At 41.9% G+C, this 26537-nt stretch overlaps 1 protein-coding gene across 1 annotated transcript in view; it reads right to left on the bottom strand.

The window, feature by feature from the left end:
• The window catches only part of COL25A1 (collagen type XXV alpha 1 chain), a 316152-nt gene extending 292614 nt beyond the window's left edge, over positions 1-23538 (bottom strand). Inside the window, exons 1-2 of the mRNA XM_063136097.1 lie at positions 23152-23538; positions 21668-21737 (exon numbers count right to left, since the gene is read on the bottom strand). Of these exons, the coding sequence (XP_062992167.1) occupies positions 21668-21737; positions 23152-23472 (391 nt within the window). The 5' untranslated portion in view covers positions 23473-23538. The remainder of the gene's footprint in view (positions 1-21667; positions 21738-23151) is intronic.
• Positions 23539-26537: the final 2999 nt, after the last annotated feature.

Raw genomic sequence — 26537 nt, forward strand, 5'->3', positions numbered from 1 at the left:
AGTGGTTTTTTTAAAAAAATAAAGGGTTCCCAGCTGCCCCCCCGCCCCCGATTTCCCCCCCACAATGTCTGATGCCCCCCCACTTGCCAGTCCGCTCGTTTGGGAGGCGCTATTACTTATGATAACCTGAACCAATGGCATTTAGGCTTTAAAAGTTAACCACAGGATTTTGAATTATGCTCAGAAGCAAACCAGCATAGATCTCCTAATACAGGTGTTATATACTTCCATTTGCTCACTCTTGCTAATAGGAGTGTTGTCACATTTCGAAACAACTGAAGTTTCTGAACAGTCTTCAAAGGGAGCCAAATAGAGGCCATGTTATAGTAGTCCATCTTGGAAGTTACCATTAAGTTATATATCACTGAGACAGTGATCACTAGGTGTGACGACAGCTTTCATACCAACCAGAGCTGGTGAAAAGAATTTGAGGCCACAGATGTCTCCTGAGCATCCAGGAACAAATCAATATCAAGGAGCACCCTCCGACTAGATACTTTGTCCTTAAGTTAGGACTCATACTCTGGAACCACTGATTTTCAAATCAGGCTTCCCACCATCAACCAAACCCCCATATGTATTGTATCTTTACTAGAAATACATTGAGAGCAATCATCTAGGAACATCTCCTGCCATTTTAAACAATTTCTAGCCATGATAAGAACATAAGAAGAGCCCTGCTGGATCAGACCAAAGCCTTATCTAGCTCAGCAGCATGTTTATTGCAATGGCCAACCAGATGTCTATGGGAGGGCCATAAGCAGGACATGAAGGCTTCTCCCCCTGTTGTTCCCTAGCAACAGGTATTCAGAGGTATATACCTATCACACACAGTGGCTCAGTTTGGTCAATGCAGTGTAAAAACTCAATGGTTAAGTTTTTAGGGGGTACTCCTCACACAATATGTTCTAACTTCACCGTTATGTGATTGTGAGCTATCGTGGAATTGAGTAAACTCCATTGTGATTGACAGTTTCTCCGCCTTCTCTCCTTTCCCGGTCCTCCCGATGGTATCCCATCAGCCATTGCTGCAAAAACCCAATCCCAGCGGCTCTCCTAGAGTGGCATTCACTCCTTTCACCGCTCTTGCCAGGGAACTCCATAGCCAGGGGGAAAAGTCAACTCAACACAACGATTGTGCAAGAACTCTCCTCTGAAAAGCATGGATATTCTGCATGGAGTGTTTTCTAAAAAAAACCTCCACTGTGGTGTGGAGTTTTCCCACCAGACAATGCATTTCTCAACGGTGCTATAACAACTCCACCATAGAGTTCTAAAACTACTGTTGACTAACATGCTGTCCAAACTGACCCAATCCAAACAAAGAAAGATGCCCATAGGCTATTCAAAGCAGCTATCCCTTTTGAAACTGTGGCAACAAAATAAAAAGCTAAACTATTTCCAGAATTATTATTTGGGTATAATGTACAGCGCATGTTAAAATGTGGTCCATTGTTAAAAGTTCTCTTTGTAAAATTATGGTTGTTTGGGATTTTTTTTTTAAATCCCCAAGTTCTTCCTTGTTATTCCTGTCACATACAATGAATACGAAAGATAATCATTAGTCTCCCTGAGCAAATGTCACAGTAAAACATGCTCTAACCAGCCTATTTTCTGAATGCTTTGATTTGTTAGATTAGGCTAGTCTTTAACATAAAGGGATACAAAATATAAATGTAAATTATTTGTTCATGGGAACTCCCCCCATTCTCAGGCAAACATACATTTATAATATTTCAGTCTTATAATATTACATACATAGCTGTTTGTGAGATATTAAGATGACTAGTGGGATATGCTAGGGTCGTATAAGCCTGACCTGCAAAACTTCAATTTACTTATGGGGAAAAAATCTTGGCGGACATCAGCAATAAACAAGATGTGATCCAGACCTACATTAGTCCATAAATGAGACTTGAAAAAGAATTGCTTTCAAACTAAGAAATATGCCTGGGGAAACAACTGAGAGGCTTTAAAAACTGTAAGTGAGACAGCCAAGGAAGAAGTCAGTTTCTGATATAACATGCCATTGTGTATGCTATTAATGCATATGAGGTTCAATAATATTACAATAATACAGAAAAATAGTCAATGAGCCCCATCAAAAATGTTTGCAGATAAAAAATGTTTGCAAATATGGTTTGTAGTGCAGTCCTACCTCTGAAGTAGGCCTACTGTGTATAATTATCCTTCTATGTCCACTTGGACTGGGAGAGACTGAAAATGCAGGCCCAGGAATGTACACTGATGTACAGACCAATGGTGCACTGGTGGAACACCACAAGGGTAACCATAAGAAAAGGAGGACAGGGCTCCTGTATCTTTACCAGTTGAATAGAAAATGGAATTTGAGAAGGTGTCATTTGTATGCATGCATGCAGCACCTGGTGAAATTCCCTATTCATCACAACCGTTAAAGCTGCAGACCAGATTTTGCATTGAAATGCATGTTCTATGCAACTGCACTTAAGACTATGGTGGTCTTTGATTTCTTATCATTCCAGTCAGCAAAATGACATGGAAAACTGACCTGATAGCTATTAGGGTTGGTCAGGTTTTGAGTAGATTCTGGTAGTGCCACTTTAATGCCTGTTTGACACATTAGTTTACCCAGATTCCAAGCTTTCATTTAAAAATACACAAAACCCTCTGGCTTTCATATATTGATACAGAAGTTGTCATTTGTATGCATGCAGCACCTGGTGAAATTCCCTCTTCATCACAACAGATAAAGTTGCAGGAGCCCTGCCCTCTTTTGTATCTGGTCACGCTAGTATAGCTCCTGCAGCTTTAATGGTTGTGATGAAGATGGAGCTTCACCAGGTGCTGCATGAATACCAATGATACCTGCTGAAATTCATTTTCAATATAACTTTTAAGGATACAGAAGCCCTGTCCTCCTTTTCATATGGTCAGCCTAAACACCACCAGTGCAAGGTAGAAAACTAGGCAATAGGAGAGAAATGGAAATTAGAGTTATGTGCTCACATACAAATACACATATTGTATGTGTTTGTTTTTTGTGAACTGCTTTGAGCACAGTGTATTCCAGAAAATACAGTATACAAATAAATTGACTGTGGCCTACTCTACACAAAGCAGGATATTCCACTATGAAAGCAGTATATAAAAGGCAGGAGCCACACTACTGCTTTATAGCTGTATTGAAGTGCACTGACAACTGTTGGGGCCCACTGACACATACCATATACTGCTTTCATAGTGCTATATCCTGCTTGATGGGGCTCCTGCCTTTTATATACCGCTTTCATAGTGCAATATCCTACTTGGTGTAGATTAGGCCTATGACTAAGGGCTGAGGTAACTTTATGCTTGATAAAGACATGACATAGATAGGAGACACTCCTATTGCAGTCAATGAAGTGCTCAAGACAACTGTACTCTCATTTCTTTCTCTTGCCCCCTCCTCCAGAGATAAGGGAGGGTAGGATTCTGATCAATTCTGCCACCATTTACATCACAGCACCAGGAGTATTTAAGCCCATGCAAGAGAACACACATCTTTACATCAGAGTACATAGCATGGGACTACTTCACTCTTGCAGTTATATCTAGACAACTTAAAGTACACAGATGGGAATGTTGCTCATTAGATGACCAGTTGCGGGAGCAGAAGTGGCCAGTTGCAAGAGCAGAGGTGCGATTCCTCGTGGGCATTTGACTCTGAAGTCCTGATGCAGTGTCATTGAGAGGAAAGAAGTAACGCTCATCTGTCCTTCCTAGGAACAGCAGAGTGGTTTCCAGGAAGCTGCCCTCTTATTTATTTATTTATTTATTTATTTATTTATTTATTTAAACTGCTTATACACCACTTGATATGGAGGTGCTTTGAGTATGGAATGCTCTCTCCAGAGAGGCTCACTTTGATGTCATTTTGGTACCAAAGACTTGTATTTTATTTTCCCAGCCCTTTAATTTAACTTGTTCTATCACTGCTGCAGTTGTTATGCTGTTCTCTTTAGACTATTTGTATGTTTTAATTGTTTCTATTGTATTTCTGATTAATTGCAAGGTGCCCCTGGGCATTTGTTTGACCCATGTACCATAATGCAGTTTTTAAATATTGTAACATTATATACTACATAGAAATATGTAGGTGGAATTACAAAATGTGATGTGCACAGTTGAAAAAGGAGAGCAACCAGCTTCAGTCTAATGTGTGATTAATCATCACTCATTACTTTCCACGTTACTAAAATTAATTTGTTCCTGTATACCCTCTATGTTTACATAATATGCACCTAATTAAACTTGTTTGTTTTTTAAAAAACTGATTTTTTTTCCTGTGCATTATTCATTAGCAGAACTGAAACAATTAATTACAGCACTGCAAAACACAAACAATTGGGATTCAGAATTATTTGCTCTTACCATATTCTTTGATTACAGTTAAAATACAAAATTAGTTTTATTCTCTGAAGTAAGGATCAAACACACAACACAGTGACACCCTGTATGAAAGTGATGTTCTACTAAAGCTTTTTCACTACATAAAAAGGGCACCCTTAGCTTCACTAAAAATGGGGGGAAAGGACCACCAGCAATGAGCAAATGTTCCACTGTTATGGTTATCCGAAAATGGATATTCCCATCCCATCCTGCAGCAGCCTTACCATGATTAGGATGCAAGTGGTATGGCCAGTGTGCCCTCTGTATGATTTCAAGTGGCAAAAACCAGCTGTCTATTCACTGTGAAAAGCCTCCTCTCCACAAGCCTCTTCTCAGAGAATGCCATAGTATCCTGCCAGACTTTGAACTGGTGCCTGTGTGTCAAACAAAGTTCCTCTCAGGGCTCTCTCTACTCAGAGAGGTTTCGTAAGGTTTAGACTGAGGTGACCAATCATGGCCTAACAAAAAGGTTAGTGTGTCTGGCCACAATGCGATAAAGAGATGTGAGTAACCCTCTTTGTAATGTCCTACATGCACCACAGTGTAAAGAACACTGAATGCAGTCAGTGGGGAGATGCTTAGGGATCCAAAAGAAAGAAAGGAAATTATTTGGGAGGTGGGGAAGGAAAATCTGCCTTCAGTTGGAAACAAATGCTCTTTAATGCCAACATGAATTTTCCCAAAGAGCCTGAACAATCACTGGCCCATTACTCTGAATCCAAGAGCTATTAATAGTACTTGATTAGGCTAAACAGAATAACCCATCCACTTCAGCTCTGAGCAGGATCAGTGGCAAGCAGGCTATTATATTGTGTCTGTCTTCTCTGCATAGACTTGTTCTGGAGATATGGGCAATTTACATACCAGGGTTATTTGTGCGACATGAATGCATTAGTAATGATGGGCAGAAGAAATTTAGAATAGGTTTCCTCTTACTAAGATAGGTTTAGAAGAGGAAAGAGGAAAAAGAGGGCCTTTTAGAAAAGGACCAGAGACTGTCCAAGGATGTCTGTATGTCCAAGGGTGTGGGCGTGGGTATGGGTGTTTGTACCAGAAAATGTAGACTTTTTTTTTTTTTTTTTGAGGAAGAAGTGAAGTTATAATCATTACACTTCAGCAATACAGAAGTGGAGAGCTGAAGGGAGCTGCTTAATTCTTTCACCTGGTTTATTTGTTAGGTATAACAGCTTTCATCAGGTGCTCAGAAACATAATAAATGGAAAGGATTGGGATTGAGATGTCTGGCTGGGTGGGTGTTGAAATTTCAAGCGTTCTTGAATCAGACGGTTATCTTTAAGTAATGTGCTAATGTAGGACAAAAAGAAACTGGAAAGAAGAGGCATTAAATGCTTGGCTAATGAAATATGGATTGGGGGGAAGTTTTGCTTTCAGAAAATAAGTCATTTGAAGGTCTCAGACCTGAAATCTCATCAGTGTAACTAGTAATTTAATGCCTGTGGACACATTTTAACCTTAAAGTGAGTGCTTACCTACCACTACAGAATATTCAGTGCCCCTGATAGAATTGTGAGAAACACTGCATTGAATGTATTTCCACAACCTAAGACATCCTTTAAGCCAGTGAAAATGCTTGAACCACTGAAAGTGATGGGAATTTATAATACAGCCCTATAAGTGCTTTTTCAGAAGCCAGTGCCATTGAACTCAATGGGTCTTACTTCTGGGTGAATGGTTATACAACAGCAACCTTAGTCACTTTTTCTTCTTCTTCTTCTTCTTCTTCTTCTTCTTCTTCTTCTTCTTATTATTATTATTATTATTATTATTATTATTATTATTATATCATTAGTGTACATAGCACTTTAGAGATTTTCTTAAGCACAAAAAAGACTCCCTGCCCCCCCCCCCCCGCAAGGAGTTTATAGTCTAAAATTGACAGTGGTGAAGACAGAAGGAAAGAAGGGAAAGACAGGAGTAGAAAAGGATGAATGTGAGCAAGTTCAGTTGTACATTCTTGAACTTGGGCCATAGCTAGACCTAAGGTTTATCCCTGGATCGTCCAGGGGTCAAACCTGTTCATCTAGGACCAGATCTACACCAAGCAGGATATTGCACTATGAAAGCGGTGTGAAAGCGGTATAAGAGCAGTATGTGGTATGTGTCAATGGGCCCCAACAGTTGTCAGTGCCCTTGAATACTGCTATAAAGCAGTAGTGTGGCTCCTGCCTTTGTGACACACAGGGGATCTAGAGCTCAGGCAGGGGTGAACCCTGGATGATCCCAGGATAAACCTTAGGTCTAGCTGTGGCCTTGGTTACAGCTGGGAATGAGGATTAAATAAACCCTATTATATTGATTTTACTGCCCAGCCTAACCATATTTATTCAAAAATAATGTCCCATTGATTATTTCTATAGGATTGAGCTCTGCCCAAGTAAGTATGCTAGACCTGAAGCCTCATATCACAGTTTACCTTTGCTGAATTGTTCGTATTGAATCAACAACTAAACTAAACCTTGTTTTGCTGAATGGATCCTCCCTATAAGAGAGGGCTGTTTTAAGTTTTCCTTAGTATGAACCTTTGATTCTGCAAGATAAAATAAGCGTGGCTCAAGACCTGGAACTTAGTTTATTATTTATTCAAAAAAGGTAAGCAGGTGGCAGGTGGGTTCAGTTAATGTAGACTGACCTTTGAAGTTCAATAAAATTATTATTATTATTATTATTATTATTATTATTATTATTTATATAGCACCATCAATGTACATGGTGCTGTACAGAAAACACAGTAAATAGCAAGACCCTGCCGCATAGGCTTACAATCTAATAAGTTGTAGTAAACAATAAAGAGGGAAGGAGAATGCAAACAGGCACAGGGAAGTGTAAACAGGTACCGGGTAGGGTGAAGCTAACAGTATAGAGTCAGAACAAACTCAATATTTGAAGGCTATAGGGAAAAGAAAAGTTTTTAGCTGAGTTTTAAAAGCAGTGATTGAGTTTGTAGTTCTCAAGTGATCTGGAAGAGCGTTCCAGGCGTAAGGGGCAGCAGAAGAAAAAGGACGGAGCCGAGTAAGGGAAGTGGAGGTCCTTGGGCAGGCGAGAAGCATGGCATCAGAGGAGCGGAGAGCACGAGCGGGGCGATAGTGTGAGATGAGAGAGGAGAGATAGGCAGGAGCTAGACCGTGAAGAGCTTTGAAGGTCAGCAGGAGAAGTTTATATTGGATTCTGGAGTGAATTGGAAGCCAATGAAGAGATTTCAGAAGTGGAGTGACCTGGTCAGAGCGGCGGGCCAAGAAGATGATCTTAGCGGCAGAGTGGTGGACAGAGACCAGCGGACTGATGTGAGACGAAGGAAGGCCAGAGAGAAGAAGGTTGCAGTAGTCCAACCGAGAGATAACCAGTGCATGAACAAGCGTCTTGGCAGAAGAGACAGACAAAAATGGTCAAATCCTGGCAATATTATACAGGAAGAAACGACAGGATTTAGCTACTGCCTCGATGTGAGGAGTAAAGGAGAGCGAGGAGTCAAATATAAAGCCAAGACTACGAGCTTCCTTGACCGGAGTAAGCGTGACATCGTTGACAGTAAGAGAGAATGAGAGGTGAGGAGAAGATTTAGGAGGAAAAACAAGCAGTTCAGTTTTTGCCATATTAAGTTTCAAACGACGATGAAGCAGCCAGGCTGAGATATCTGAAAGACATGCCGAGATACGATCGTGAACATCAGGAGAAAGTTCCGGAGATGAGAGATATAATTGTGTATCGTCGGCATACAGGTGATATTGGAGGCCGTGAGATTGAATAAGCTTACCCAAGGGCAGCATGTATGGAGAGAACAACAACGGGCCAAGCACCGAGCCTTGCGGAACCCCAACAGAAAGGGGAAAAGAGGAGGACGAGCTGCCGTTAGCCGACACGCTGAAAGAGCGACCCTCTAGATAGGAGGCGAACCAGTTATAGACAGAGCCACAGAGTCCAAGGTCATGGAGGGAATCTAAGAGAAGATCGTGATCAACCGTGTCAAAGGCTGCGGTTAGATCAAGGAGAATAAGAACGGAATAATGGCCTTTAGACTTGGCAGTAAGAAGATCGTTGGTGATCTTGGTAAGGGCTGTTTCAGTGGAATGCAAAGGACGGAAGCCAGATTGAAAGGGATCCAGAGCAGAGTTATTAGAGAGAAAGTCAAGACAACGAGAGTAGACCAGACGTTCCAGGATCTTTGAGACAAAGGGCAAGAGAGAGACAGGTCGGTAGTTAGAAAGGGATAGTCGATCAAGAGTGGGTTTTTTGAGAATGGGAGAGACTGTAGCATGTTTAAAAGCAGAACTGATAAAATTGAACTGGTAAACAAGGAAGTATTCCCTTCAAACCATAGACTGAGTTGAATAGAACAGACATGATAAGTCCATGTAATATCCACTTGGGCAAAGAAGCACTCAAAGTGATAAAAACATATAGACAGACATGATAATGCACTGTCATAGTACTATGAACTTTGGCTCTTGTTCCCTCAGGTGTGATTCCTGGTGTGTCTTTACCAACTGACTACAGTTACTCATAACCTAACCTAATGAGCACATTTCCAGAGGGGATTTTTTCATGTACAGATTTTTATATACTACAAACAACAAAGCATGCAAGACATCGTGAAAACACAAATATATTTTCCAACATGGATATGCATTGTATATCAAGCAGTTATCGGCCTGCCAGAAGGGAGGGAAGGGGGAGAGCAGAAGACTGCAACACTAATGGAGGACATGAGAGAACAAGGAACACGTGGCAAAAGGGTTGTGAAGGGTCAGTGGAGGACTGAGTGGAAGCAGAAGAACGTGTAGGGAAAAAAGCTAATAATACAGTAATGGTCCAGGAAAGGCAGGGATGCCCTACCTCAATTACAATGTCATGTCATGTAACTCAGCAGATCATAGAATAGTGTGCTCCTTCATACATTCCAGCAGCTCAGTTGATAATTCCATGCTATGCATTCAAGCATGGGTTGTATTTTTTGAACTGCCCAGAAAGCAGAATGGAAATGTAACAAATAAATAAATTAATAAAAGTAGCTGTCAGGGTCATAAATGTAAAGCAGTGAGAATTCCAAACTGTTCTGGCTTTCTGTGCTAGCTGAGTACTTCAAGTCACAGAATCATTACATCGGTCTATACCACAGATATGAAAGCATTTTTCCAGTGCATACTCTACTGGATTTCCAAAGCATGCGGTTCTATAGGCCTCATTAAGGTTTCTACACTGCAAGAGATTTAGAGGCTAATCAAACAAAATAATCCAGGGAAAGAAAGACAAAAGCTTGCTGTTGTTTGTTTTTTTAAAAGAAAAAATCCCTGTAGCAGGGACGATTGGGACTGGTGTTTGCTAAGGAAATGACAAAATGTTCAAGCAGCTTTAAAAAGAAGCTGCAATTATTTTATTCCTTCATATACTCTGGTCTTGGACGTTTTTGCACCTGAAGCAAAACATAAAAATGAAGCTACCATTGTCACCCTCAACTACAGTTCACTTTTTTTAATATAAAAAGAGATGAAGACTGGAGGCAAGCTAATGGTGTCCCCAGTCCCACCCCCAAAGTCTAGTGCCTGATGCCAGCTGCTTCATGGTAATGTTAACCCTGATCTTACAACCTAACAAGGGCATTTAAAGTGTTGCAGATAGATCCAATTCATGACTACTTGGTAGTAAGTTCCTGTATGCTGTGCATGAGCAACCTGTACCTGAGAAATGCAGAGTCAAGATCATGCAGACAGAAGCTGGGTTAACACAACACATTAACCCACACTCAATGGCTCTCCCCCTCCCATTCCGGGCTCCTCGCATTTACTCACGAGGAGCCAGAACAAACCAGGATGGCAGCCCACACATCCCGTGGTCTCGGGACAATCCTGGGACTGCAGGAAAAGCCAAGATTAAAGCTGTCCCAGCTATCCCAGGGACCATGCCTCCCTGACCCCAGGATCCCCTGTGCGTCATGTGGATACACAGAGATGATCCCGGGTGATCACAGGGATGATCCCAGACGATCCCCGGGATATCACCTCTTCTAGCCATGCCTCAGATGTCCTTAGTCTTAGCCTGACCTTCTAAACAACAACTTTCATTTCAGCAACATCTTTCTGTGTATTTGAGAGAGAGAGGAAGGGAGAGAGAGAGGGAGAGAAATTTAGGGTACAATCCTCATGTGATGGACGCCTCAGTTAAGGTAGCTAAATCCAACAGAAATTCTACTTGAAGAATTTAGAGAGAGAGAAACTGAAACAGCAACAACCATGCATGTAGTGCATAGATGTAGAGAGATCAAAGTTCTATTTTTCCCATATAGACCTGTAATAAGAATAAAGCTCATACACTCAGATTAATTGTTTGGACTTTTGTTGAAATCAGAAGTTAGGTCAAAATCTGTCTGCAAAAGCAGAGGAAATACAGAAAAGTTCAAACAGATATTCTAACCTAAAACTGCACTGGGTGTAATTCCCTACAGATGACAGTGTTACCAACACAGCTATATTTGGAAGCTAGAGCTTTCAGTCATGTCATCTTTACATTCCTTTCAACATTACTTCTCCTCCATGGCAAACAGAATTAAAAGGTTTTTATCTTAGCCAATAAAGCCCATTTATTTCTACTGTGGAGGAAAGAAGCAGTAGCCTTAAAAGAAGTAAGGAGAAGCTTGTACACTACTGCACATCAATAAACATCTTTACTTAGGAAGCTTAAAAGTACAGATGGGAAACCCCCATAAAATTAAGGAAAATCATTACAATTTAAGAGTTGAGAATGGGAAAAAAGCACCAGAATAGCTGTGTCAATAAGGTAGGTGGACACTGTAATCTTACTGGTTTTGGTTCCAGGCTCCTTGTACTTGCAACTCCTAATTCATCCCCTCCTATACAGAGTTTCTGTACACTGTCTGGTTTGGGTCATAATAAAGTAACAATACCCTGCTGCTATCAATTTCTGGACAGTTTTAATCCCTGAAATTGATTTCTTCTCTCTTGTTTGAGTCTTCTTAATTGTAATGCTTCAGGAAGCAATCTTTACGGAACACTGAAAATTAGAAATGTGTTGCTATAGTATTGCATCGTCAACAGTCTATCCCTGTGTGTATTCCAGCAAATTGCTGCACCTTAAAGCAGCCCCTAATCTCTTAACAAAATTAAAGTAGCATTTGCGTACTTAATAATGCCTTTGAAGGAAATTGAAAAAGTTTGTTTACTTTTAAATTCATGCTTTCTTCCTTCTCCTTTGCTATTTCTCTGGCCAAGCAACATTACTACATCACCTGGCTCTACACCAGTTGCAAAGTCATGTTGCTACTTCTTGTACAGCCTTCTCAATCTGGTGTTCTCCATATGTATTAGACTACACCTCCCATCATGCCCAGCCAGCAAGACTATTGACCATGCTGTCTAAAGATGATGGGAGTTGTCAGCCAACACATACGGAGGGCACCAGATTCATCACTCTCCATCCCTGTTTCTTGTTCAACATTATAAAAAATCTACCCATTCTTCTCAACCTCCTCAGCTAAAACGCTGGTTCATGTTCCTATCCTTTCCCACCTTGACTACTAGACCTTACTGTTTCACACTCCATACATATCTCCAATCCACAATCATTTGTCTCTCCTTTCAAACATGTGGTATTCCTCTTCAAATCCCTTCCCTTTCTTATCCCCTTCTGTACAAACTCTTTGTCCTTACCTTTAAAGCTCTCTGTGGCTTGCCCTACACCTGTTGTTATATACCACCCCATAGCCAAAGCTCTCTGGGCGGTATTGGCACTTTTTCCTCATTATGTCTCTGATCCTGGCCATGACTGCTGGACCTGTGACTATCATCTTTAGCTACCCCATCTCTTGCTCTGTACCAGAGCTGCATCCATTCTCCTTTGCTGTTCCTTAGGCCTGGAACTGCCCCACTGAACACAGATGTGATGCCACCTCTCTCGCACTCTTCTTTCACACCCCTCTCAAAATGTGTGTTGCTTGTATGGGCAGCACTTAATTGGGTCCGGCTGGTGAAGGGACAAGAACAAATAAGACACACAGGCATAGCTGGGATAATAAATTGGCCACAACTTTTATTGACTCACTTGAATAGGCTTGGCAGCGGCATAGGGCATGGATCTTGTAAGCGGCCAGCCTGCCTGCTGACCAATTCCTCTTGTGTGAACCCTTTGCCACCACCATAGACATGGCCAGCTCACAGCCCCCATGCAGGTCTGGTCTTGGTACCACTTCTCCAAGATCCCTTATAGGAATCCTCACTGTGGGGGAGCAGGGAGCCCAATCCCGCTCCCCCTCACCAATGGATCCAGACCAATGCCTATCACACCTACATAGGTTGTGACAATTGTTATAAAATGAAGCATCCACAAAGAATTTACTGATAGTCCAGATCTCCATTCCTTATCCATTCCTAATTTTAAAGTAGGTGCAAGTGCATTTTCTTACGTTCATCACTCCCCATCCCTGTTTCTTTGACCTCTTCCCCTGCTGTTTTCTCCTTTGTTATTTTAGGAAAGGCTCCTTGGTATATAAACGCCAGGAGCCACACTACTGCTTTATAGTGGTACTGAAGTGCACTAAGAAATGTTGGGGCCCATGACACACCTACACCAAGCAGGATATAAGATATTATAAAGTGGTATGAAACCTGAATATGGTATGTGTCTGTAAACTGCCCAGAAAGTCCTGGCTATGGAGGCGGTATATAAGTGTAATAAATAAATAAATAAATAAATGTGTCAACGGGCCCCAACAATTGTCAGTGCACTTCAATACTGCTATAAAGCAATAGTGTGCCTTTTAAATACCGCTTTCATACCGCTTTCATAGTGGAATATACTGCTTGGTGTAGATGAACCCGAAGAATTCACTATGGCAGTTTTACCCATTCATGCCACAATCAGCTAAATCAAAGCAATACAGAATCTTCATAATACCAGTTTCCTTTCCATTTAAATATAGACTAAGAAAGTAAAACATGCCAAGCTAACATTTCAAGTTCGCCTTGTCTGTAATGTTTACTTGACTTTATGCATTTTCATACAACAGCACTGAAGCAGACTTGATAGCTTCACCATGGCAAATTGCACAGTAAGCATGGGAACACTTCAAATGGAAAACTATGGGAATCTTTGAGGAGCAGCACAAAATAGATGCAGATGGTGAAAGAAAGAGGCAATTCAGAATGATGACAGCGCCTACAGACCGGAAATTATTCCAAGCTACAGGTATTTTTTTTTTAAAAAAAGTCTAGAAATAGCAGGCTGGGTTTTTTAAATGCTGGTGTTGTTCAGCTACTTTGACACGAAGGAAGGAAAGTGATCTAAACAGCAACATGCCACAGAAATTAGTATACCATCCCTCACTCCAGAAATTAAAAAATGAACCTTTTTTAAGTTACAGGAACACCGAAGAACTGTATGGAACTTCACCCACTGTGTTACATAAAAGCTGTTTGTAAACCTGCTAAGTTAAGTGGTCACATACTGAGCTCAGGATCTGCTGCAGGCTGACTCATCCCATTTGAGGGTTTCCACGTTTTTAATCTTCCCTTCAAACTGTTGGCAACCTTCAAGAAGACATATGTTCATCTCAGAAGGTTAAATTTTTTTGCTACCACAGACCATTGGACCGGGGAATAGGGTGTTCACAGTTTTGTTCATATGCTGCTGGGTGAGCTTCCTGTACAATTGTTTCCACTGAAATCAATAGGTGTTCTGTCATCGGGTTCAATGGAACAAGAACAGATCTAAAAATATCAATTACTACACTGTCATTTCTATATATAATAGAGAGTGGGTTCCAAGACCTTCACTTCTGCAAAATAACTTTATTATTGCACTGGTGATTTGTAGGTATGGTAGTTATTTAAACTTTCAGATCTTAACCTATCTTCAGATACTAACCTAAGACTATGTGTTTTGCTTTTAAAGCTGTTAATTGGCTGTTAGCCCACTGTATCTACTTTCGGTTTTGTTGCAGAATTGAGAACTGAGCAGTATGTGAACAGCATTTCTGTTCCTGCTTTTCCACTGCATAAGCTCTAGGTGGCACTATGGTAGAGTAGAAGAGCGCAAATAAACAAATAAAAAAGCGTTTTCTTTCACTTTCACAATTAAGTGCCACATTTTCCTTCCTCTAAAATAATTCACAGAAAGTGCTCTTTAGACCCAGAAGTGAAACTGGAGGGTCACAACATTATCTAAAGAACCCTAAACAACTGTGAATATGGAATGTTGCATGTACAATAAATACTTCATGTAGAAAAGCCCTATGCCTTTAACAACTGCATACCAGGCAAAAAACAAAAACAAAAATGTTAACTGCCAATTTCTGCCTGACATGCAACTCTCATGCAGGCAGCCTGTGTGTATACTGCAATAATATGCATATTTACTCATAAGTAATTACCACTGTGTTTAATGGGGCTTTATTTGTGCATAGGATTGCAGCTTAAAAGTTCAAATTTTAAGCACAGTGTCGAAAAGACTAGATGGACCAATGGTCTGACTCAGTATAAGGCAGCTTCCTAAATCCGATTGTGACTTTGAATAAATCCTGATTTTACTGAAGAAATTGGAACCAATGTGATTACATTTTTGTGGGGGGGGGGGGAAGGTCTGGAATACAAGAGAGAGAAAAATCAAATGAAAGTAAATCACACTATGCCCACCAGTTTGCACACCATTACTGAACAGGATGGCATTTTTCTAACGTTAATGGTCGCACCGTGTGAAGTTGCAAAACTAAATGTATTGGAGGGACATAGTTCAGTGGTAGGGCACATGATTTGCATTCATAACATCCCAAATTCAATCCCTAGCACGTCCAGGTAGGGCTGGAAAAAAATCCTGCCTGAAACTCTGGAGTGCTGCTGCCTTTCTGTGTCAAAAAGACTAGATGGACCAACGGTCTGACTCAATATAAGGCAGGTTCCTATATTCCTAAATCTAACACGCACCACATGTAGTAAGTAAAATATTGTATTGTACAGTGTGCCAAAAAGGAAAAGGAAAAATGCCTGTCTTCATTTACATATTATTTGTTGTGCAATCCTAGGAGGTAGGTCTCCTTGTTTTTAATAGTGATCACTGTCACATAAGTGTGTGACACATAAGGTGACACTGTCACATAAGGTCTGCTTGTTTTTAATAGTGATCACTGTCACATAAGTGTGCACAGGTCTGCAACCTTGGAGACGATTTCAACTGACTTTCTTGTAGCATGTAGCTTTGGCTTCATACAAACAAAAGGCCTAATTATTGCCATCTGTTGATTAAACATTCTCTTCAGTGTATGTAATTGGAGAAAAGGAAATAGTTAATAAATAAGACATACATCATTGGTGGAAATCCAGATTTCACAGAATGGTTCAAGGTTAGGTGGGGGAGGTCCTTTATAAGTGAAAAGAGTACTTACTCTAGGCAGTATTGAAGTATTTGATTAAAAGGAGCCACATGGGAAGCAGGACAAGAGAGAATATGACTGTCTTCTTCTAGTGTTAATGCCTCTCAAAAACCATTATGTGGCCATGGAGAATCACAAGTGGGTAGATATCTCACATTAAGCAGGCTCAGACTTCTTCCAGTTCTTCAACCTTCAGAGATCAATCCTTTTCTACAGAGAGTCACAAGATTGAGTTTGCCAGAGAGAATATGAAACTCAATCTTTTCTTTAAATATCAGAATACTGTCAGTACAAAAGAAAGAACCTAAGAAAAGCCATGCTGGATCAGACCAAGGGTCCATCTAGTCCAGCATTCAGTTCACACAATAGCCAACCAGCTCCACATGGGAAACCCACAAGCAGAACATGAATGCAACAGTACCCTCTCACCATGTTCCCTAGCAACTGATATAACTGTCTCTTGCTAGATTAATGCACAACTGGGTATTGATGGGTGCATATTGCCTCTGATACTGGAGGTAACATAGAGTCAGAAAGACTAGTAACCATTGATAGCCTTCTCCTCCAGGAATTTGCCTAACCCCCTTTAAAAGCCACTACATCTTGTCTTAGCAAATTCCATAATTTAACTAAGTGCTGTGTGAAGGAGCACTTCCTTTTATTTGTCCTGAATCTCCCACCAATCAGCTTTGTGGCATGACCCCAGTTCTAGTATTATGAGAGAGAGAGAGAGAGAGAGAGAGAGAGAGAGAGAGAGAGAGAGAGAGAGAGATGTCTCCCTATCTACTTTCTACACACAATGCATAATTTTGTACACTTCTATCATGTCTCCCCTTAGCCTCTTTTTTTCCAAACTAAACAATCCCAGCTGTAATAACCTTCTGTCATGGGAAAGGCCGTTCTCCAGTCCAGCAATCAACAGCGGTTATATTTTTAAAAGCCCCCATGATCCTTTGCCATTGGCTATGCTGTCTAGGGCTGATGGGAGTTGTAGACCAAAACATATGGAGGGCCACAAGTTGCCCACCCATGGGCAAAGAATTGATTTAAAATATGATTCAAACATGAATAACTATTATTCATCAGACAGGCTTCAAACCACAATAGCAAATAGAGTTCCCATAATTCCATTCTTATTTACCTGAACATTCCATGGGCTACAAAAGAGAAATCCAACTAACCAGACTTACTCCAATGCTTTCTTCATAAACAATGCTAGAAGGAAATTATGGAGCTTTCATACATCATCAAATTGTCCTGAAATCTATTCAATATGTGAACAATCTGGTCCAGTTTGTAGCAAGGAAAGCAGCTGTCCTTTGACAGATTAATGCACAACTGAATATTGATGGAGCTGGGCAAACACTTTAAACACACTGGTGCAACAGTTCCCCTGGTTTTAACTGTTGCCCCATACGTGTTACAAAACACAAAAGTGGTCCCAAGAAGACTGTCCAGAAAAGCTTATGCCAGAATAAGTCTGTTAATCTTTAAAGTTCCACAAGACTCTTCGTTGTTTTTGCTGCAACAGACTAATACGGCTACTCCTCTGGAATTTATTATTAATTTTAATTATTAAATGCCCCTTTCAAAAGGAACATTTTAGTTTCATATGAGATAAATCAGGCTGACAGATAGTATCATGCCCAAAGCCATTGAATGAGCTTCAGAGTAAACAAGGATTTGAATCTGCATTTGATCATCTGTGATGACACACTGGCCTTTTTCTTTTTACCTTTAAAAGCACCCAGACCTAAAACACTTGTGCTGTCTGCAATGTTAGGGTTAAATCCCTGGAAAGCAGGCATGGTTTGCATATGTTAGTGCAAGCAGCTGGTAAAATCACTCATAAGCATTTGTTTGCTAGTGCAACAGGTAATACAATTAATCTGACTTAGAAAATTCGGCACACACAAAGCATTATTACTGACTACCTTGAACAAGGGAAGGTTATGCAGGGAATAGCTATTAGAATGGACAATGGCTGTACAGGATTTCTCCTCAATCTGCCTCTTGCACCTTCAGCTGAGATAAAGCGGTACTGGCTGTAGGGGGTTTATTCAAATGTTCATTGAATCCTTGTCCTGACAGGGAACTGTCAAAAATGTTATTTTTGGAAAGGACACCTGATCATTTCGATTTAATCTGAGACCATAAGTTTAATTTACATGTACTGAAATGCAGCAGCTTTGCATATGCAACTTTTAGATACAATCAGCCTGTTTTCAGAATGACTACTGATAAAATAATAATAATAGGAATGCCTTCCCTTATTTCTCAGCCCATGACAATTTAAGACATCCTTGTAAACTATTTTTAACATTCTATTCATCTTATTTTATCCTCATCTTGACAGTTTTCCATCCCTGGCCTATGTTGTCTCTTAGCATGTGCTTTTCTAAATTATTTGGGGATGTGTCTTTCCTGCTTATAAATCTAGTTGATTCAATCGTACTAAAAAAATATACAAACAGAGGATACTCAGGTAATAGTTGGTATAATGTGGAGCTCTAGTGGTGGCAAAGAAGAAAAGCACAATACGTAACAAACATATTTGTACAAAGAGGATATGTCTGAACTTGAAGGTAGAGCAAGAGTTCTCATTCAGCAACTATAGCTAATAATACACATTAGGTTTAGTGATAAATATGAATGGAGAGCAACTGTAGTATTAGTGCTTCAGCCTCAAGAAATATGTCTCATGTGAGATCATACCATTTAGGGCATTCTTTACCTAAAGTATTTCCTGCACACACATATTAGCCAAAGCCTGATAAAATGTCTGTGTATTCTAGATGGAGTAAAACCGGTTCCTATGGAATATTTTATTTTTATTTTACTTTTTTCTTTACAATATTTATAAACCGCTCCACATCCAAAAGATTTTGGAGTGGTGAACAACAGACAGAATAAAAAATAAATAAAGGCACCATATTAAAAGTAATTATTCTAAAAAGAATAAAGAATAGAGTTCTGATAAAACCAAGTGCTGTTAAACCAGTCACTCAAGGAAAGCTTCTTGAAACGTTGATGCCTGCCTGACCTCCAAAGGCAGGGAATTCATAGGAAGGAGGTCACCACACTGAAGGCTCTTCTCCTGGTGGACTCCAATTGGACCATAGGTCCAGGTGGAACCACCAGGAACATGCCCTCAGGAACCACCAGGAACATACCAAAATTTGTCCCTGTATTACCTCTGTTCTTACACATTTTATTTGAGTTTATTTGACTTTTTCTGTTACGCAGAACACTGTTTGAGAAATGGCTGTTCAAAACAATGTTAAAAGATGCTTTTTATAAAAAATAAAAATAATCAAGTCTGCTTAACTATGCTAGGATAACATGACCTGCCATGTAACAATTGTTTATTGAGACAGCTCTGTTTGAAGATGAGTTGTGTGTAACTTGCAAGTTTAAGCTTCTGCAGTTTGAACATTAGTTGGACAATAAACAGAGTTGTCTCACTTGTTCTGTCTTTTCTTCTATACAACCAATGTGTTTACCAAAATATGTGTCTTTTTTGGCTTAATTACAGATAGATGTCAATACTGTTAAATAAGGAGCTCAAATATCAATACTAACTATCATTTCAAACATTGCATTTTCAGTGTAGCCCAAGTACACATCTAAACATATGAAGCATGAATCTGACAACACAGAACTGTAAATATTTATAGCATACATGAATACTCTTCAGAGAGACACAATTGGCAGCAGATTTTTGTTGACCCTATGCACAGTGGAAAACGTGATTTGCCTATATAAAGTGTGAAATGGCCCTCAGCTCTCAATTTCAGTCATCCTCTAGGCAGGGAAAGGTGGGCAACTTGTGGTTTTGTTTTGGCCCCAAACTCCCAGCATCCCTCACCATTGGCTATGTGGAATAGGGCTCATGAGTATTGTAGGCCAAAACATCTGGAGGGCCACACGTTGCCCGCCCCTGCCTAGAGCAACTACTAGAGTTCAGACAACACTACAGGCCCCACCATTGGGCATGGTGCCTTACCCCACCTCCAGACCGCCTCATATTAATGTGGCCATCTGCAGTGAAGAAGCCTATGCACAAGAAGCTTCTCATATGTAGGCGTCTTCATGGATGGTCAAACAAATCCATGGTTGTCTACAGGTGGGGCCAAGCAACATGCTTAGGTAGCATGCCTGACATACGGGTCAGAAGTGTGGCCCTGCAGCTCCCTAGTAATTGCATGAGTGGTTTGTGAAAGGGGCTTAAGGTTTAGGAGTTTCAATTGTATTAATTCCCAGGCTAGGAGACCTTGTTCCTGAGAAGTACCCGAAAAACCGACCACATCTCAAAACTCTAGAAAGTTAAATAGCTTACTCATAGTTATCCCATATTCCATACTGGTTGTTAAGTTAATACCATTTTGGTTGAAGTGTGCACCATATATAATTACCTGCAATGGCATCTCATTCTGTAACACACACTAATTTGAAAAAGCTTGAAGAAAAACAGCACAACTTCACCCATAACTTCAAAAAGCAGGGGGGAAATCCATGCTACGTTATCTAAACAGTACTACACCCGCCCCACACCCCCGCAAAAGAAAGGCAATATGGAAATCAGTTTTTGACAAATTATTAACCCCATTTTCACAGAAAAACATTTCCTTGCAAAAGAACTTCAAGTGAAGTTAATTCAATTTCAGTAGTGAACTCTTATTCCTTGGAATAATATACAGCCCAAGACATGCAGTCACTTGGTAAAATATTCCTTTATAATGATGAAGGAAACAGTAACCCAAAAGTTTATGTATTCTTTAATGAAAACTGAAACCAAACACTAAAATCATTTTTGGATCTGCTTTTCGAACTGCCTGATGTGCTTAACATATTGCTCTTTTCAGAAGAGCCAAACAGCAGCAGAGAACAGCCACATATGCGATCCTATACTATATAAATGTCAGAATGTGTGGCGCTGCTTGTAAATGAAGACATCTTTGAAATACTAGCATCGTTATCATTCAGTTCATTCACCTAACATTTCAGTCTTTACCTGGAAGTATTTGCCACTGATTTGAATGCATCTTACTTTAAAACTGGAGGATTGGTAGCTCGAACTTATTTACATTTACTTGAGAGTAAATCCAACTGAGTATGGTGGGATTTTCAAAGGAAGTGTAGACAGGATTACAGTATTAGATTGTAAGCCTATGCTGCAGGGTCTTGCTATTTACTGTTTTACTCTGTACAGCACCATGTACATTGATGGTGCTATATAAATAAATAAATAAATAATAATAATAATAATAATAATAATAATAATAATAATAGAACCTTTATCTCATGCATGTTGACTCAGAAGTACATCCCACGAGATTCCATGGGGTATACTCACAAACAACTGTGCATAGTGCAACCCTGTATATTTCTACTCAAAAGAAAGTCCCATTGAGTCCAATGGGACTTAATCCCAAGTAGGGATTCTAGAGAGCAACTCTCATTGAATTAATCAGGATTTAATTTTTAGTATGCATGCTTAAGATCACAGAGCACAGATTTAAACTACTTAGAGCCAAGATCACTGATTTCAATAAAACCATCTTTCCTAAGTTTAAGGCTGCCACAATTCTATATATGTGTACTCGGAAATAAGTCCCTGAGTCCGGGTAAATGGGTATAGGGTTGAAGCCTAACTGTCAAACCCTGAATGTCCAGAAGATGCGAACTAGCTTTTTTACATTTTCCTCCTCAAATCCTTGTTCAGCACTATCATCTTAGCAAGAGAACATCTTAGCATTGTATTCGGAATATGTCAATATTGAACATGTATCTGCAGGCACTAGATAAAAGCAGTGTCAAATTTGTCTGAGTACAAGGAAATGTTTCCATGCTGTTCCCAATTACCTGGTGGGCAGTTGCATTCTGGAGGAGCTTCTCTTGCTATTCTGATTTTTGCCATATGCTCATAGGACTTCTGTTGGGGAGAGAGAGGATGACAGAAAATTTGGTAAGCCATGTGTCAGTCCTTTGAGGTGGAAACTGAATACGAGTGCTGGTGTTAAATATATTCTCCCTGTGTGTGTGAAATCATGATTTACTGCTATTTCATAACCCACTTAACTTACAATGTCTTCCACACTTGGATTTCAATCAACTCACATCATTTGCTCATTATGACAATAACTAATGGCTTAATCACACACACACACACACAAAGAAAATGTGAGGTTTCCTTTGCATCACTCTCTCACTGGTGTTCTGCCTTGTCCATGTGAACACCATCACCCACCCTTTCCCACAGCATCTGTGAAATACACAATAAATTCAGGAAACTTAGTTTCGGGGGTGAATATCTGTAAATTAGAGATGAGAGAGCAATGAATATTTTATATATGAAGGTCAAATGCTACCACATTGTAGGAGCAATTGCTGCCAATTGAATTCTAGCTGCTGCCAAATGGTCCCTCGGGACTGGTCCTGGCAGCCCACTGAAACTTGGATCTACACTTTACAGCCACATGTCTGCATAAGCTTCTTGAGCCTCAAGACTGGAACACTGTGATCTTCTGAAGGATCTCAGTAAAGCATTTAAGAGCCACAAGACTAACCATGAAGTAAAGGGATTTCTCCTACAACTCAGCTGGAGCAGCATCATTTTAAAACACACATGAAACAGCCCTGAGAATGTTGCCAGTGTCTTTTTCTCAAGTGATGCCAGATTTTATAAGGCTGGCCTTCTATTCCCAGCTCATAGAATAGATGCCCCTTATTGCCTTTAGTACATCGTGCTCCATTGAGCACCACAGCAACTCTGGCTTTTCAAGATTTTGTTCAGGGCTTAATTTCTTGAAGGAAAAAGTCCCAGGCATCATACTGTTTGGGTTGCTACACCTCCTTTCCTTCTAACTTCATCTGTGTGCAGCAGTTAGTAACTTCAGGAAAGGTACATGCTCAGAGGCACTTTCTCCATTATTATGGGTACTCTTGTAGAGTAACAATAGTTTTGAAGAGAGTGACTCTCTGGTGTTTGAAACGAATTGAAGGGACAAGCCATGATGAGCCCTAATGCCAAATTATCCCTAGAAGTGGATCAAATTAGTCCTAAAAGTGTTTGTCATTTCTTTACTCAGGCACTTCCCAACACAAATATTTGGCTATTTCACTTTTCCCCCACTCTTTTTTCTCCAATATTTTCCTGGTTTTTCTTTCTCTCTCTCTTTCTGTAGCATATGTGCGTGCACACACCCCATGCTTCTGTTTATTGCCTTTGGCTAAGATCGAAGGGATAAATATGCAACTGGTCCCATCAGCGGCATTACTGAGCTGGCTGGCTGTCTCTTCTCGGGATACCCCAGTCCCACCCCGCTGAGTTTGCAAGGCCACCACACCTGAGCCAGTAGTCGCTCCAGTTTTTCCTGCATCAGTGAATTCAGCTGATCCAAAGAAGAGCCGGTCAGCGGATAGTAGGCGGCGGCAGCAACCGATATGTCCCCTTGGGCGGTCTCGATGGCAGAGACCCTGGCCTGAAGGTCACTGGTCTTCATCCCCAGATACAGACAGGAAGCTATGGAGACCAGCGAGAGGAGGAACGCAGCCAGCAGCGAGTTGGAGGGCGCAGTCCTGCTGCTGGAACAGCAGCGCTGCCTCCCCAGGCAGCTGGCCTCCCCGTTGGCATCCTGACCTTTGGCGTCCGGGCTTTTCCCCAACATGCTTGGTTGGGAGAGACAGCGACAGAGTGTTCCTTTCCTCCTCGCTTGGAGGATTAGTTTCCCAAGGGATACCCGCCACACACACAAAATATTATGAATAATAATAACAACAACAATACCAGCAACAACAACTCAGCCCCAAATGAGTCACCCCCCCACCCGAGCTAACAATGCGCTTTCAATGCCCCGCAGGCTTCATGACGAGGCTTTCCAGGGCGCCCCAAAAGATGCCATCCAAGCGGGCGTGGACGGGCGCCCCGCGCAGCCACCGCAGAGGGCCAGGCGTCCGCACCCCAAGCCCGCCTTGGCGGAATATCCCACGCGCGGCGCCTGCCAAGCCGCCCAGGTGCTCGCCCTGGGCTTCTCTTGCCCCGACGGCGCAGACGGACTTGTTGCTTCGCTCGCTCTCACAAGCTCCCTTCTGGCGGCTTCTTGGCGCGCTTTACGCAGCCCCAAACCCAGCCCCGGGTCACGCTTGTGAGGGACCCAAGCCGCGGAGGCAGCAGCAGCGGCTCTCTCCCCCTTCCCCGGAGCGTGTTTGCAGCCCCCTGCCTGCGTAGGCGCCTTCAGTAGCGGCCGTCAGCAACAGTAGCAGCAGCAGCAGCAGCGATTCCTAAGCCTCCCGCTCTCTCTTCGCTGGACTGTACACAGCGCACGCCGCCTTCCAGCCGCCTGCCAGAACCTCGGGAGTTCTCATTAGCATAATTTATTCACCTAGACCGCGGGGCGGGGCGCCCCGGGAAGGCTGGGGAGCCGGATATTTGCATAATCTATGCAAAGCCCCGGGCCAGATCACGCGTCCCGCGAGCCTGTCGCAGCAGCGCAATGTTCTCTTCGTACCCAGAGTCCGCCGGATCCAACCGTCCAGCTCACTATTTACGACCCTAGCCGGGCAATCCTATGCGCACCTACTTTGAAGTAAGACCCTATGAGCTCGGTGAGACTTGCTCCCGGGTCAGTGCACCTTCCCTTATCTGGGAGTAAGCCCCATACTTCCGAGGAGACTTGTAGAGGCTGGCATTCTTCAGAGGTGGGTGTGGAAAGGGAAGGGGTCAGGTCCAAGCTATGGCAGGCCATGGGCATGGTCTGGGAGGGAGAAAGGAGCCGACCCTTAGAGTGGGAACTCCAAGGCCTGGGTGGAGGCTGGCGGCTCCAATGCGATTGGGGTGGCGAATCTGCGCCAGGTTTCAGTCCGAACTCTAAAGGGCCCATCCAAGGTGCTTCCACACCTTGGGCAGCTCTTTTAGATTTCTGACTGGTTCTGACAGAAATCTGGACCGGATTTACCACCCCACCGACATCAGAGGCACCAGCTTCGACTGAGTGGCTTGTGGACTCCGAAATAAGCACCCATTGCCTTACTCCAGCTTACTGAAGGCATTTTGCACTTACCTGGGAGTAAGTCCCACTGAACCCGTGTGTAGGATTGTATGAAACTCCTAATTTCGAAGCGATTTGGGGACTTATGGCTGCCTAAACACCATGTGCTTTGCCTTTCCCATCCAAAGTGTCTGAGAGAACTGTATGAGCTCCATCCCACGAGCATTTTATTACACGGTCGTTACTGGACACTCAGGGATTTCTCGGAGGTCCCTCACATGACGTCATCTGCCTCTCGCTTGCCTTCTGCCCCTTTTGGCCTTCCTTGCGCCACAAGAAAAACCAGAAAAAGTCCGGTTGCTGCTCCCTCCTGCTGTGTGTGGGGGAAGCAGCATGATTACAACACCAGACTGAATGGGCCTCGTGCTCCTTGTTTACGTCCTGTTTTCAAACAGGAAGTAACTGAGCGATGACAAAGAAGCGATGGTAGCCAGCATTTCTTCCTAGGTGTGATGGAGCTCATAGTTATGCCATTTTTAATGTATCCTTCTTCCAGGGAACTCAGGACAACTTACACCACCAGTTTCCACCACCATCGCATCATGCGTGCCCCATTTTGTCCTCGTAGCACCAACCTTATGAGGTCCAGTAAGCTGAGAGACTGTGACTGGTCCCGCTTTATAGCTGGGCTGAGATTTTTGAACATGTTCCCAGGTTTCTGTAACCTTAGCCCAACATTCAAGACCAATGCTACCTTATGATGAGGGGATGGCTGGTGGTTCCAATGCCAACGGGACAATGAATCTGATCTGGGTTTCAGCTAGAGCCAGTCAGAACTCTAAAGGAGATATCCGAGGTTTGAAATCAAGGTAAAAACAACAACAAATGCACTAAGCCAAGGTAAATGGGTTGGCAGCCAACACATATGGGAGCTGAACACCAGCTAGGCTCCAATGCTGCTGCTGTCCAAAGGGGAAACACATTGACATCCAATGAGGTGACTGATTGATGGGATGGTGGTGGCAATGGCAGGCTGGTGGACAGGAGAGGGTCCCCTAGTCTGGGAGGAACAATCGTCTGACAGTGTGAGCCCATTGGCAGCACCAATCCTGATTGCTCCAGAAGTCCCAGAATGATTCCAGAGAGAACATAGGAAGGCAGACCATTGGTCCATCTAGCCCAGTATTGTCAACACTGACTGGCAGCAGTTCTCAGGAGTTCAGGAAGGATTTTTTTCAGCCCTACCTGGAGATGCTGGAGATTGACTCTGGAACTTTATGCATGCAAAGCATGTGTTATATCACTGAGCTATGTCTTCCCTTACAAGTTCCCATAAGCTTTACAAATGGGATCTTGTAAAGCTTGAAAATGCAGCAGGACGCAAGTTACAGTAGTCACAGTCTGATCCTATGAAATCACAGTGCTAATAAAAAATATTAAGGCATAAAACTGCCAGGTTATATCCTGTAGAACTGTGTTACCTTCATGGCCCAACCAAGTTGGTGTCTGGCTTCAACACATTTCAGTTTAGGATCACTGTGATAGTCCCAATGCACTTGTATGTATGAAGATTAGCAGCATCAACAAAACCATGATTTCCAGATATTTACAGAACTGGTGATGAGCAGATATGGTGGGGTATAGGCAAGAAAATTCATCAATACATTCATTCTAAAGACCTCCGGTGGCCACTGTGGAGTCAGATCTGTTGACAAATCTTTGTACCTAATATTTGGTGATACCTT

This window comes from Elgaria multicarinata, chromosome 10 (genome assembly GCF_023053635.1).
Source record: "Elgaria multicarinata webbii isolate HBS135686 ecotype San Diego chromosome 10, rElgMul1.1.pri, whole genome shotgun sequence".
Lineage (NCBI taxonomy): Eukaryota > Metazoa > Chordata > Lepidosauria > Squamata > Anguidae > Elgaria > Elgaria multicarinata.